This window comes from Nesoenas mayeri (genome assembly GCF_963082525.1).
Source record: "Nesoenas mayeri genome assembly, chromosome: 6".
Taxonomy (NCBI): Eukaryota; Metazoa; Chordata; class Aves; order Columbiformes; family Columbidae; genus Nesoenas; species Nesoenas mayeri.
The window spans coordinates 31,121,831-31,136,700 of NC_137545.1; the positions used below are offsets into that span (position 1 = coordinate 31,121,831).

The following is a 14,870-nucleotide window of genomic DNA, read 5'->3' on the forward strand; positions in this document are numbered from 1 at the left end:
CAGCCGAGGTGACCACCAGAGCTGGCTTCACCCTGCCTTGCTGCGGAGCTGCCGGGTTTAAGTCCAGCCTCTGTAACACCGGGATTAAGTCCAGCCTCTGTAACACCTATTCAGCCAGCCATTGCAGTTACTAAGAGCAGCGTGAGATGTCATTAGGACATCGTTGGGAGCATCCCTTCCATTCAGGGGCAGAATGGCGTACGATTCATACCAAAGCGATCAAAAGATGCTTTCATCTCATTCCAAAGTGTGGCAAAGCCTCTAGATGCCCAGCCCTATGTAAATGATATATTTTATTTAAGTTTCCCCGTTCAGTTGTTGATTCTCCTGCTGTGAGAGATATTTGATGTTGCATTCTACAGAGCGTAGCGAACTGTGTAAATCAAGTAGTCGGGTTTTACAGAATTACAAACCCGTGTGGAGTTTAATTTGTGCCCTGAAGGGAGGGCCAGCCACTGACTGGGCTGCTTGTGAGTGGAGTCGTTAAGAGTTCATTGGTAACCATTAAGCAGCTTGAAAATATTTGTCCTTTGAGAGTAACCTGAGCTCTGCTGCAAGGAACAAAAGAAAAAAAGAGACAGGGGAGGGGGAAAAAGCGGAGGGTAGCAGTAGGATAAAAATGTCATTCAAATTGCATCTTGCCACTACAGAGTATGGGTTAACTTCTCACCAGCAAAGGCAGTCGAACTGTGTCTTTGCTATGTCTTTTGAAAACAACTGAGATCACTGTTTTATTGAATACAAAGGATTTAATTTGATTTCATAAAAATTGACCTGTTACAAATCAAGACTTTTTTTTTGCAGCCATTTGTTTAAATATGAGGAAGGACTTAGTTAAGGCTTTAAAAAGATTTGAATTTAACGTCAAAGCAGGTGTGAAACTTACGCTGACTTGCACCAAATAGAGCCACTGATGCTTTAATTCATATGCAAAGTACTGCGTAATTAATTCTATGTTGACAGCCTTGTTGACTTAAGTCAGAAAACACCCAGTACCCCTGCAAGTCTTTCCACAGCGCTTCCGTGCTCTTCTTCAGGGACTTTCCTTTCACATTAGTCATTCTGGGTCCGCTTTATCTTTCAATTCTTTTCTGAGATTACCAGAAAGGTGAACGTGCTCAGAAACTAACTCAGCACTGCAGAATTTGGAACAGTAGTACGTTTTGGTTGTTGGTAGTGTTAGATAGTACGTGTAGTAATTCCAGGCTCGAGTTAAAGGGCTCCATTTCCTGTCCTTGAGAGGGAATTTGCCTGAGATAACTTGTTAATTACAGTTTTAAGAGATGACTTAATGAGGAATTGGAAAGGACGGAAAGCGTTCCTCCCAATAAGGGGAGATTTTACTCTTGTTTTAGACATGGTGCAGAAAGCTTCATGCAAAACAAAACATTTTTCTAGTATTGCTGTTGCAAATACTATATTGATTTCTTTTGTATTAGTTTATTTTACTGTTTGAGCAGGAGATACCCTGTGCTGAGGGAACATATCAACAGTTCAATGCCTTGCTCTTTCAAGAAAGAGGCTACAGACTCAAATAGTGGAAAAAATGTGCGGTTTTATATGTAGGTGATTTGCCTTAAGACTTCTCTTAGGCGAGTCTTGCTGGTGTTTAATAAATCTGTTACTGGTTGAGAAGTACTTCTTCCTGAAGTCAACAGAAAAAAACTTGCCGTGAACAAATTTGATGAGGTCTATATCTCAGCATTTTCATTATTTGACGTTTTGCAGATGCTGTGTGCATGTGAAGTTGCCTTTTGTTCCCTCTGCCTCCTCCAATACTGAAAAATAAATAACTGTGGGGGAACTTGCTTAGACAGATTCAATTTAAAGACTCCTCAGAGATTTTACTGTGGGCTCTGAAATATCATGTTGGATTTAACTAAAGCAAAGAGTAAACCAATGATTATGACTGCGAAGTTGAATTTAAAATATTTGAAGATCAGGGTAGATAAAGGTGGCAAAAATTATGCATGCTGCTGTTTATTATGTGGATGTGACTTGGTGATTAAACCAGATTATTTCTGAGAATAAGAATTCTGGCTGGCCAGGAATTTTGAGGGGTGGACTACATCTGCTGATTAGTACCTTACTATAAAACATGCTTAGCAAGGTAGCCCATTTTTCAAGTTGCAAATATATAAATATTAAGATAAAATATTGCAAGATGATAGCATTATGGAAATAGAGAAATCTTTAAGTTGCTTGCAGAGTAAGTATAAATACTTTCTGCATTTCTTTGCGTTTAAAAATACTTCTTTTCAACACCAGTACTTATACTCAGATCTACTAATGTATTAATTTTTTTTTTTCTGTCAATCTGTTACTGTGGAGGAGTTCATAGCATGAAAAATATATGTTGTGTAGAAACTACACAGTGCTATTTGTGTCTTCTCTTTAAAAACAGGTGTTTAATTTTTTAGGTCATTGCTGTAAAAATGTTTGCTTGGGGACAGAGCTAAGGTTTTTCATAAATCATGTATGAGAATATGCAGCGGCTTTTTGCACCTACCAAGTGAACTTACTTCTGCAAATGCGTTATCTAAGTAATGTTTGTTAAAGTTGTTTGCTCCAAACTATTTCCTGTCAGTTGTTAAAAGCACTTGCTAATGGACTGCTGTATCCTAATTCAATACACTATGCTAACTGCTTCGAAACTGGTGAATTGCCTAGATATCAAATAGGAGTAAATTCTTAAGCAACTTGCTGTACTTAGCTCTGAAAATTTTCTGGTGCATTAGTCATAGCAATTGTAGGAGCTATATTTCCAGTTTTGTTGAACTCTGGTGAGTCAGGAAAGCCTAAAAGGGACAAGGATAAATGATACTTTAACACTCAGTCTTGTGCAAGTCAGTGTTGACATTTTCCAAAAAAGGAGATTATGCAAGTCCTTTGAGGATTGTGTGTGGTTCTTGTGGGGTGTACGTTTACCTTTCAGAAAAACAGCCATCAAAAAATATGAGGGAAAAATAATTTCCACGTTATATTTTCAGAAGCTTATCTTTGGGATTCTCTTACTTTTGGAATTAAAACATAAAGTATGCCTAGAAGAAAGCAGATGCTACAATGAATCTACCTGCCAAGTACTAAATCCTTTCATATTTTCAGAAAAAAGCCAAAGGCCAGCTCCTGTTTGAACAGATCATGTATCATCTGGACCTTATAGAAAGTGACTACTTTGGATTAAGGTTCATGGATTCTGCACAAGTGGCGGTGAGTAGCAGTGCTCTTTTTTTTTTTCTCTTTCCTAATTAACATTCTAAAAGTCTTGGTATCTACGAAAGTGCAATAAGAAAGCTGTCTTTTTTTGAGTTATGTTTTGTGTAGAAGCTCTGTGGTGTGTTAGTTTAAGTGACGCCAGGTTTAATTCCACCTTGAACACTCTTAACATCTTACAGAGCTGTTGTCTCTTCCCTTTCTTGGCTTTCACTTGTTCCTGTTACACCTTTTGTTGTCATTAGTTAGTCTGGTCCAACAGGAGCCCAGAGCCTGGCATGTCATGTAGTTCTTGATGTTGCTGGTGCAGAGAGGAAGGGGCAGAACAGGGTTGTGTGCCTGGCTCTGTTGTTCTAGAGTGCAGAAAGTTTTCCTTTGCCAGTGCCATGAACTTCATCACCAGAAATCAGCTTGTTAGTGTCTTCTTGAGAAATCATCTTGGCAAGAGGGTTATACCTTTGATTTACTCAAATCAGTTGTGATTCCGTCCTGCAACTGGAACATTTTAGGAGGATGTAGGTGTGTGTCTATGTAGCGCACAGTTTGCATAGCGGGTTCTTGCAAGCCTGAGGTTGTGAAGTTTGTTGTGTGGTTCTAAAAAAAGTGACTGCTTTTGAAAACACAGGCAGGGCATCATTTGTCAGAAGCAACCACAGTTCTTTCACTTGTAGGCTGGGCAGTTTTGGTTAGATACTTCTTATGGCTGATAGTTAATCCTTCAAGTTAAGTGAGGTTGTTAGACAAGGAGTGGATGTTTTTCTCCGTCCTGCATCCCTGTAACTTAAACCTGTATTCACTTATTCTAACACCCTAGGTAGAAAGAGATCGGAGTTTTAATACTTTGTATGTCAATCTTATTTATTAGAGGTATGACCTAATAGTTTCTTTGTTTCAAGTCCACTTCAGAACTATTTCATGATTAGGATGACAGAGTAGAAGCGCAGACAGTTGCTGCTGAGCTAAATACCTGAATTGTTTGAGATCAGCATATTAAATGGAGGCAGTGACGTGTATATATTCCTTTATTTCTGCAAGGGCCTATGTCCAGAATGATTTGAAGGAGACATCTTAATTGTTGCAGCTCGAGTCTTTGAAAGAAGCTGACAACTTTGCACACCATGTTATCCACCCGAAAGCACACTCAGAACCTGACACCTTCTTTTCAAAATTATTGCAATCGAGTTTTATGCTTAGCTTCTAGTTGTAGAGAACATTAACTTCTGAGAAAATAATTTGTGTTCAGCATCTGAAGCAAATGTCATGACTAGCAGGATTAGCTGCTACTGGGCTGCAGTTCCAAGTAGTGAAAGTGATCTTAAACCTCTTGCAGAACAGAGATATTTAACACTAATGAGGAAAAGAGCGTTACACTAATGAAGGGATATCATTCAGAGCCATGCATACCTCCTATCAACACAAATTAGAAAACAGCCCACTATATTCCATTTTATATTTATAAAAATCATGTTAGTTGTGTTAAGCATGTGCAGTCTAGGATATTGAGTATTGATAGTGAATGACTCCACTGCATTTATCTTTTTGCTTCAGGAAAAAAACCTCTACATTTAAAGTATGCCAACTCAATTTCTGCCTTATGGCTTTTGAAGTATTTCCATGTGCCTCTAGGATCTAATAGGCGTTCACAGTGGGTTAATTAGAACTGGTGAAACTATCCGTATGGTAACCCTTTTTTTCTCTTACTGTTCTGTTATCACATAATGTCATTTCACCTTGAAATGGGGAGATAAGGGTTAATCTTTTCTGCTTCCGCCATGGCTCCTGGCTTGCTTTTGTCCAACAAATTGTTACTTCTAGTCCAGACAGCACCTGATCCAGTGTTTGATATTGCACAATCTACCAGGTACAAGCAGTTTCGAACTTAGTTTGCTTCCTTTCCTTAAGTATGTGTGACTGAGAAGAGGCAGAGTAGAGATAATGATCTGTTTAAACTGGACTTTAATGATACACTCTGTATAAAGAAGCAGAAAAGACTGCATTTTGCCAGAGGAGCTGCACACAACAGCCAGAGATAACTGCTTTAAGAAATGAAGAATTGTTGTGATGGCAGCTGTTCTTGCAAAGAGGAGCTGGCATATTCTAGCAGAAACCCAATCTGCAGCTGGAAACAAAGGCAGAGACTAATCAAGTGACTGGTCAAAGATTATTCAGGAGACCTGTTAAATAAACAGGGTAGAATCCAGTCCCTTACTGTGGACAGCATTGTCTGCTGGCTCAGAGGGAGATAATCTTTCTGCTACCCAAACTAGCCTTACTGGCTAGTTGCTCCTGATGATATAAAAACTCTGGAAAACTAGCAACATGTAGTTAAATTAAAAAATCAATAATTTCCATGCTTGTGTTAACTACAAATGAGTTTTCAATAGATCAATTTTGAACAACTGAAGAGTAGCTTTTTTCTTCTTTTGAGCTGCTTCAGTGATTAGTATTTAGGTGTTTATGATGTTCTGAGGGGGAGAAGCCCAGATTAATAAAAACTTTTACTGACATTTTTGATTCTAGGACTCAAATACTGACTTCTTTTAAAAGTTCTTGAAGCAATTAGAAAAGTGAAAGAATTGTAGTTTTCATGAAATTTTTATGTTCGCTGCCAGTCTGATGGCTGGGAATAGATTCCTCCCCACCACCCAGCAAGAGGCAGGAGATGGTAAAGGCAGTTATTTGCAAGATTGTCCACCGTGTATTGGACTTGATCTGGCAGCCAAGGTACCAGGCTGTTAATTTGAGTAGCTTTGATTGAGCCTGACAGTGGCACAAAAGGTGAAGATTGTTGTTAACTTGTTGGGCTATTTGGCTTTCTCTCTAGCAATGCTGAAAAGATGTTTCTAGTAAGGAGGGACTGAACATTTAACAAGTGGCAAATTTATAGTTCTAATGCACAAGTTGCAAGCAACAAATACTTGCTATTCCTAGTGGAATTGTACAACACATCGGTTTGTTACTCTGGCAGATTTGTCTAATGTAGTGCTTAATGCTGGAAATTATTTGTATAGCACTGCACAAAGTACGCACCCATTAATTCCATAAAATGTGGGACCAGTTTTAGCCTCACCATCTTACTAAAAAACCCTGTTTACCATACCTTTTTGAAATGTTGCCTTCATTTTTTCCTGAACCAGCAGACTGTTTAGTGAGAACTTCCAGTACTCAATGCAGTCTGTTCATATTGCTTTTTGTTTAGCACACTTTTATCTCTGGATTTCAGCAGTACACTGTGCCGAGCAAACTCTCATCAAAATGTAAACTTCTGCCAGGTCCACTTGAATTCCGTTTTAATCATTTGGAATAAATCTTACGTTTCCTGATGCCTGCCTGTGTCCATGCATGGTTTTGTGGTGTGTGGTGGTTTGTTGTTTTTTCTTTTTCCTTCCATTTAATAGTAGTTCTGTTTCCCTTCGTCCATGCACACCCTCCCATTCAGCCAGAGCTCCCGCAGGCAGCGGCGGTGGGAGCTGAGCAGTCGAACGCTGTCAGTGCCTGTCGCGGGCCTCTCAGTTACCTTCTCATGGAATGTGGAGGAGATGAGGGAAAACAGGAGGGAGATGAAACAGGCGTGCACAGCCAGTCCTGGAGCCTTGAAATGTCTCTTTTTGCCATTTCTGTATCTAATTCACCTGCAAGCCTCCAAGTATGTAGTTTGTGTATTCTTACGGTGGAGGAGGGAATAAGTATATTGTCTCCTCCAGCACTTGAGTTTGTGGAATAGGAAGAGAGATTATACCATTTTCCTAAAGAAACAAAAAAAGTATTACTCAACTCCTTTTCACTGGTTGCATAAGCAAACTTGACATAAATAATTACTTAGTTCTTCCTTAAGCTTCCCACTTTATTTAAAAAATATATTAGATACATTTCAAAACAGCCTTCTGCAGTCACTTTGTTTTAATGGGTGATGAGAGCATTTTCAACTCTGTGCACATTAGCAGTAGATGGTTTGGTTGTTGTGATCTGCAGCTAATATATCAATCACTGCCTATCCTGGCTGATCTACAGGCCAACTTTACCCGCTCTCTGCAGAAGGCAGGGCTGCTCTGAAGTCAGGAATGTGTTTGCACTTGGCATTGCAACCTGAAAATACCGGTTCTTTCTCATATCCCTGTCGCTTCTCTGTCCTCTGTGGGGCCAGATGTGAACTTTCTGGCGCATGGGTTATCAAAAGGAGCGTTGCTAAGTATGTAAGTCATCTGTATTAGTTGCAAGATGACATTTGGGACTGATCAAATGAGGTGGTGTTACCTGGGCAGTGTGATCTGTGCAGGACATGGTGTGCTGGGCAGTTTGCTCTGACTGTTGGGACGATGCAATTACATTGCATTGGGTACTGTGTTTACTGTGGAACTGAGTCACCTCCTTTGGAGGAGGGAGCTCTTCACTCTGCACAGCCCTTGCAAGTAGGTCTCTGCCGCTAGTTGGATGTTTGTTTGCCAGCTTTATCTTTAATTGCTGGTATAAACTCATCAGCAGTGGGAGTATATGCAATTATTTTAGGGAGCGTAGCATATACATGTAGATGTTTCTCTCAGCCTGCCATCTATAGCTTATTTTTTACATGCTGTCGTACGCAGTGTAAGTGAAGCCATTATTTTGGCTTCATGTCTAGTATATACCTTATAATTAGCATTAGTAGGTGAGGCTGTAACTTCTGTCCTCCCATGTGACAATTGCTAAACTGTCACCTGTGAACAGATTTTGGAGAATTAGGTATAGCTGACCCTTATGTCTGGACATAGGCAGCTTTGCTTTTACTACACTTAAGTCACCTAAAGAAAATGCATGAAAGCCAACAATATTTACTTTGTCTCTCCCCTCCACCCCAAGTGAACATCACAAACAGCTCAGTGACAGAGTCTCCAGCTATGATTTGTGCTTCTCTGGCACATTGACTGACCTACTAAAGTGTGAATTAAGTGTTTGTTTATTTGTTTGGACAGGATGAAGATTTTAGTAATTGAAGTGGCTTGTCAGTACCTTTTTTTTTTTAATAGATAAAGTTTTCTTGAAGATTGACTTTTAAATAAGGTACTATGGGATGCTTTTGTTCAAAACTGACATTTTGCATTATAAACTTTGAGTGAAAGTGTCTGAGCACTGAGCAAGCTGTGAATTGTAAAATATTTGGATTGGATTGTTTTAACTACTTGTTATTCCAAGATGATCTTTGCTAATGAACAGTGATTTTTTTTTTTTCCTTTTTTGTTCCTTCTGTGATATTTCTTTATTGATAATTCAATGAAAGTACTTTATTTTTCAGCATTGGTTGGACAACACAAAAAGCATTAAAAAGCAAGTTAAAAGTAAGTGTTCTTTCAATTTTCTCTTTGGTTCTCATATTGAACATACAGGAGACACAGAGAGTTGAAACAGGGTGGGGGGGAAGTGTTCTGTGAGGGATGACAAAAACCCAGCATGGTGCTGCTCAGTGTTTAATGACCTCTTCCCTCTGCAGCTCACATTACTTTAGTTTAATGTCCTTAATTAAACATGTTAGAGGCTCATTAATTATAGTTTAAATGGAGGCAAGGCAGCTGAAGATGCTTTAGTGTTATAGATCGTTATCCTGACTATAGGAACACTTGTCTCAGAGCCTCCATCTCTTGGCACAGTCCTGAATGCCCAAATCAGTGTTTGGTCCACCAGGTCCTTACCTGCAGCACAAGGGTTTAGTGTGTTTTATTGGTGTGTGCCTGGGTAATCTGTGACATCAGCTGATTTTTGTTCAGCAACTTCCTTGCTCTGCACTGTGGGAAGTCTTCAGGGATTTGTTAGTATAACAGAGGTTTTGGAAGCACCAAGAGAGACAAAATTCCACCTGTCAGATTCAAGAATCAGCAGAGCGCTGCACATTTTCAAAGAACCGTTAATCCATCCTTCTGCCGAATTAACTCCTTGGTTTCCAGAAAAGATGATTCCTCCACAGAAGGGTCTGTTAAATCTCCCTAAACTATGTCTAAACTTCTGTGAAATAAAGGGGCCTGAGTTGTCAGCAGCACGAGTATTTCCCAGAGCCCTGGAAAGGTGTTACAGAGACCAACAGAGTGCCTGGGAGTTTGGTAAACTGCAGAGCCGAGATGCTCAGCTTTCTCGGTGATGGATAGAGTCCTTAAATATAGGGATTAACCTATATTCATGTGCTCTTGGCAAGACAAATCACCCTAATGTCATACGGCAGTTGGATTGATTTGGAAGATATAAAAATATTTTATGTGTAGACTTAATTGTTGTTTCACCCAATATTTTTTTTATGCATTTCCTTGTCACAAAGGAATTCCTGCCTTAAGACCTTGTGGTTGGACAGAGCCAATTTCAGTCAAGTTTTGTGATGTGTTTCTGTGTAGTAAAAAAATAACATGTCATAACCAGTAACCCTTACCACTGTCTTGAATGAATTCTGCTTTGCAGTTGGCCCACCATATTGTCTTCATTTTCGCGTAAAGTTTTACTCATCAGAGCCCAACAATCTACGTGAAGAGCTAACAAGGTAAGAGGAAATTTCAGAGAGAGTTACCTGGATAAGGCCAGAAAAATGTTTTTGTGGTATTTATTGAAACAGTTGCATGAAGTTTTGGAGAATTCCTGAGAGCTGCTTGCTTACTTGGCTTTTTGTAAAAGTTTCTAATGTAGCTCTAATGAAATAAATGAGCTCTGATATGAAGAGGTCTATGTATTTCTTATATTACTCGATGCACCATTTTTCATTAGAAAATTCTGGTAGCTGAGCTGAGTAGCTTATACAAAATGGACAGAGGTATTAACTGAAAAGAACAGACGTCATTCCTCTGGTTTTTTTATTCTTCACCTGTGTCTAGTTTAAACTGCATGCAGTCGTCCTCTCTAGGCAGAAAAGTGTTGAATTGCAAGTTAGAACTTTTCTTTGGCAAAAATCAGTTCAGTTAACGTTTCATTACTTCTGTGGTCTTTGTAGAGCTTATACAAAGGGAAAATAGTATTTTGCTTCCATGTTGAGGTGCGAGTTGACTGTACTCTATGTGTAGGATTGTAGTATCAGGTGAAAAACAGTTTCTCTTCATTAAAGCATTTCACAAATCCGTTCATAATGCTGCATTTCATGTTGGGCTGAGATGTACTTGGGGTGCTTTGAAAGAGAACGCAACGTACCATCTGTCAGTAGTATAAATCTGTTGTAAAAGGCAATGTTTCTTTGCATTGTCACCACTGCTGATGATACATTTCAGGGAGAAAACAAAGTTTTAATGTTTCCTTGATAGCTATAGATGCTTTGTACCCTCAGCCATTTGTAAGAGCGTGAAGTGCATTTGTTTGTTGTTCACGTTGAACGTCTGTGTGGATCTTCGATCTGCACTTCAGCCAAATCCCCAGGAATGCTGCCAGGAAGATTATAGTAGCATTACCCCTTACAGCCATATGTACCCCCCACAGCTTCATACTTACATGTGGTAACATAATGTTATAACTGCTCTTCTTTAAGGCTTTCCTGCTGATCTGGGAAGAATGTTTTACTTCCCCATTCATGTTCCTGAATAAACATTTAGCTGTCTTTAAATATAGTAACCATAAGCAAAATTCAGACCTAGATTTGTATCTACCACTATGAAACATTTTCATCCATCCTGACTGAGTTCTGCCAGTCAGACCTTGCTATGCAGGTTTTAGCAGGGCAGACCTGAAACCTGAGGGCTTTTAAACCCTGTCTGTCTGCTTAGCTAATCCCCTAGAACAGGAAAGCAGAAAATCTTTCTTCTGTCTCAAGATAGTTTCACAGCTTAAAGAAGCAGTGGGAAGGGAAGCTCTGCTCTGGGTTATGGGTGTCACCAGCCAGGGCTTGCTGAGGGTTCCACTGTTTCTTTGTGTGGCAGAACACGCAGCTGGAGCTGATTTTTGGCTTCCACAGGTGCAGCTCACTCAATTTTTCTGCCAGCTTCCCATCAGATGTCACCAGTCAGAGGTCGTGTACCACAGCCTAAGCTCAGGAAGTATGCTCAAGGTGTTTGCAAGTGTTATGTGGCTGATAAGCAGGGACTGGTCACACCTGCTATACACTGAAGGCCTGTGCTCATTCTTTTGCTATCTAGGGTCAGTACCAAACAAATTTATTCCCTGTATAGGAGCCGATGTTCAAAAGGCTTTGGATAATAAATGGTTTGGCAAAGTATTTGTGGATTTCCAAGGGACGTGTAGGAAGAAACGCCTTTGTCTGTTTGGTGTCTGTGCATGTGAGTTATCAGGAGAGGTAGTCACACGTTGAAACAAAAGCATCATCTTTGGCTTTGTGCATAAGGCTTCTGCTTATATGTAGTAGAATTCAAACTGGATACTGTCACAAATGTCAGTGTTTTATTTTATGAGACTACTTCTTCCTTTGTTAAAGGAAAGCTGTGTACTGTAATGGAGCAAGAGCGCTGCTCTCTGTGAGTATTGGATTGGAAGGATTGGTGTTGCAAAACAAAGGGAATGTATTCAATATTTGCCCGATTTCTAAGCAAGAAGAGTACTGAATAAGCAAGGCAGTGAAGGAAAGCTGGCTCTGAAGAGTAAACAAGTTGAAAAGGCTGCAGCCTACTGTGTTATTTTGGTTTGGTACTGTCACTTTGCATTCAGCTTTCTGGGCTAGATTTTAACTAAGCAATCCATATTAGGAACTTTTCTTTTTGAGGGGCTAAAAGATTCATTCTCTTGTGAGATGAATATGTGTATGAATAATGAAAAAATCATGGGAAATGCAGGTTGCTCTCTGCCCAAGAGAAAAAATGAGACTTACTTAGGTATCCTGTTTCTTTTTCCATGCAACACTATGACAACTTCTATTTTTGGGTTTACTTCATTTGAAATATGTGCAAAGCATACAAACCGAACTGATAAAGCCTTGAAAGAACACAATGCAGTTTCTTCAGACTTGAAAACCCATTTAAAGAGTATAAAATGTTTTTATTTGTCAGGCTCTAATTTCTTCCTGTTGACTTAGTGACACATTAGAACTATTAATCAATGACATTTTTTTCTTATTTAATCCTACAGGTATTTATTTGTACTGCAGCTGAAACTGGATATTCTTAGTGGAAAGTAAGTATTGCCAATAAAAACAGTCTTTTAAACAATTATAGGGTGCTTAGCATGGGATTTATTAAACTTGTATTTGGATAATTAATAATTTTTGCTAAGTAATGTTATTTTTTTCCTCTATAATATTATTTTTCTATACATGAGTAGCAGCAGAGGAATTATTAACTAATGTAGTGCTTATCTCTTGTTAATCTACTGAAAATCTACTAATCCTTTTTTGCTTTTTTTATCCCAAACATTTGCAGTTTCTCATTGTCAGATATATAAGTGTTCTGCTAAATAGTGTCAGCTGAGTCTTTAACAATGCATGTCTCTTACGGCAGATTGGAATGTCCTTTTGACACAGCCGTCCAGTTGGCAGCTTATAACATGCAAGGTGAGTAGGTAGGAGTGGGGATGGATGAAATTCCATGAACAGCTTTGTGTAAACTCTTATTACCTCTTTCAGTCTGTCCTTGTTATATCCAGAAAATAGGCTCTGCCCAGATGGTAGTGATCCAGTGTGAAACACAGCTCTTTCTGATTGTAATTTCGCTGAGATTGTATGTGGGAAATAATTTGATTCATCAGGAAACAGAGCAAGGAGGTTCTAAACATAAACAGCTTTGCCCTGAACTTGTTTTCTCAGTGTTTGTGTGCACACCTGTCCACTTTCACACAAGATCCGAGGTCTGCAGTCCTCTTGAAATGTTTTGATGTAGTAACACACTTATTTTCATCATGTAGTTTCTGCCATGTGTTTTCTTTGTTGTACAAGTCAGGTACAAAATTATTTTGGTTATGCACTCAATTGAAAAGTCTTGTATGCAAAAACCACCAGCTTTTGATTTCAGCTTATTTGTGGAAACATGTGAGTGCCCCATGTCTCCTGCTTGTACGTGAGCATTTATGGCTGAGCTGCACATGTTGGTAATTCAGATCCTTCTTCATCCAAAAGAGGTGACATACTGTATTTTTTCTAAGCTATACCATATGATGCTTGAATGATATGAGACTCTTATTAATGAGTTTTCCTTGACTTTTGATTCCAGCTGAGACTCCATCCTCCGTGGCTGCTCTGAGAGCTGCAGTCAGGCATTCAGTTGCTTGTAGAGGTTGTGTGTCACTGGTCTTCATGGCCAGTGTCTTCTGTTGTTTGGATGAGGGTGTGTTCTTAACAAATGTGAGGTTTGCTGTGGTTTCAAGCGGGGGAACTCGCACAAGGAGGAGAGGAAGCTTGAAGATTTAGGAATATCTGCTAGAGCAGGCTTTTGGGTCCTTGTTGGAAGACGTAGCTGTATAGCCTTATTCAACCCTGTTTGAGTCTGCCAAAAATCCCAGACCTCTGCTATAAAGCTGTTGTAAAGTCATCTTTGATGAAGAGGAAATGTGGAGATATGGCACACTTGTGCTGTGCAAATTGTCTACACAACATTCATCTTGTAAAGCAATGCACTGTTGTACTTTGCAGGTGTTAGGTAACAGGACTAAGGCACTGAAATTCTTTCACATACAGATATTTTCCAAAACACGTTTTGTTCTTCAGGCAGGAGCTACTCATGGCCCTGGTCATGTGTGGGTATAGAGAGCTGGAATTAAACTGTAAAGATATCTGCCTTTTAATCTGCTCTTTTGTGTGGAATGAAAACAGTTAGAATACATCCATAGTTAAAAACATTAGCATTGTTAGAGCCTTAAGATATGGCTTCAGTGGATAAGTTTTTGGAAAAACAAAGTGATCTAATTAGGCCACATATCCATTGCTTTTTGTGCTAGTCTTTTTTTCTCTCCACAATGAGGCCTGTAGCAGAGCTTTAATCTTAAGTCTGACAGCTGTGTGCTTTTATTTAAATCAGCTGGAACCTAAGCTGGCTTTGACAGCATTCCTTTCAACAGAGGCAGGCGTTCTAGTGGGAGTAAATTATTATAGAACTACAGACTTCCTCAGTCAGCATTTAAAAAAAATAGAGGAGAGGATGAAAGACTCTTATGCTTGCAGTGTTCAGAAATCCAAGAATCAGATTTTTAGATTGTATGTTGCTTTTGTACCTATAGAATACTCTGTGTGTGTATTTGACTTTTCCAGGCCTTCCCAAAGATGTCACTGTTTTTTGCCTACACAAACATCAGTAGTTTCTTTTTTCAAATGGTACAATTACTGGCCTGTATCAGACACCTAAGTTCGAAGTTATAGAATTATTCCTAATTTGTTGGATATGAGCTGAACATTAAGAAGACAATTGAAATTAGTGGGAGGAGCAAAAGCTTAGTGACTCGGAAAATCCAGATATTTTTATAAAGGTTTCTAACTGTGAGGTTCAGCATTTTAGGCATACATCAGCCTTTAAAAGCTGGACTTGTGAGCATCTGTGGAAAAAGGAGGTGGTGCTTTTGATGTGGCACACCCATTGACGTGTATGCTCCAGTATGCTCTCTAAATAGCATCTCTTATTGCCCCTGTTGAACATGCAGCAGTGGACTGGATGAGCCACTTGACTGACCCAGTAGGGCATTTATTATGTTCTTAGATGAAAAGGAGAGCAACAAATAACAGCTACATGATTGTGCCCTGACACAGAGTAATGTTAGCAGCACAGGGGGATTTGCTGTCATAAAAACAG

General features: G+C 39.3%; 1 protein-coding gene across 1 annotated transcript in view; it reads left to right on the plus strand.

Moving 5' to 3' along the window:
- Window positions 1–14,870, plus strand: part of EPB41L5 (erythrocyte membrane protein band 4.1 like 5) — a gene marked incomplete at its 3' end in the record, with an annotated part of 54,764 nt that overhangs the window by 8,625 nt on the left and 31,269 nt on the right. The window contains exons 3-7 of the mRNA XM_080346664.1: window positions 3,106–3,210; window positions 8,483–8,525; window positions 9,631–9,709; window positions 12,226–12,270; window positions 12,594–12,646. Of these exons, the coding sequence (XP_080202790.1) occupies window positions 3,106–3,210; window positions 8,483–8,525; window positions 9,631–9,709; window positions 12,226–12,270; window positions 12,594–12,646 (325 nt within the window). The remainder of the gene's footprint in view (window positions 1–3,105; window positions 3,211–8,482; window positions 8,526–9,630; window positions 9,710–12,225; window positions 12,271–12,593; window positions 12,647–14,870) is intronic.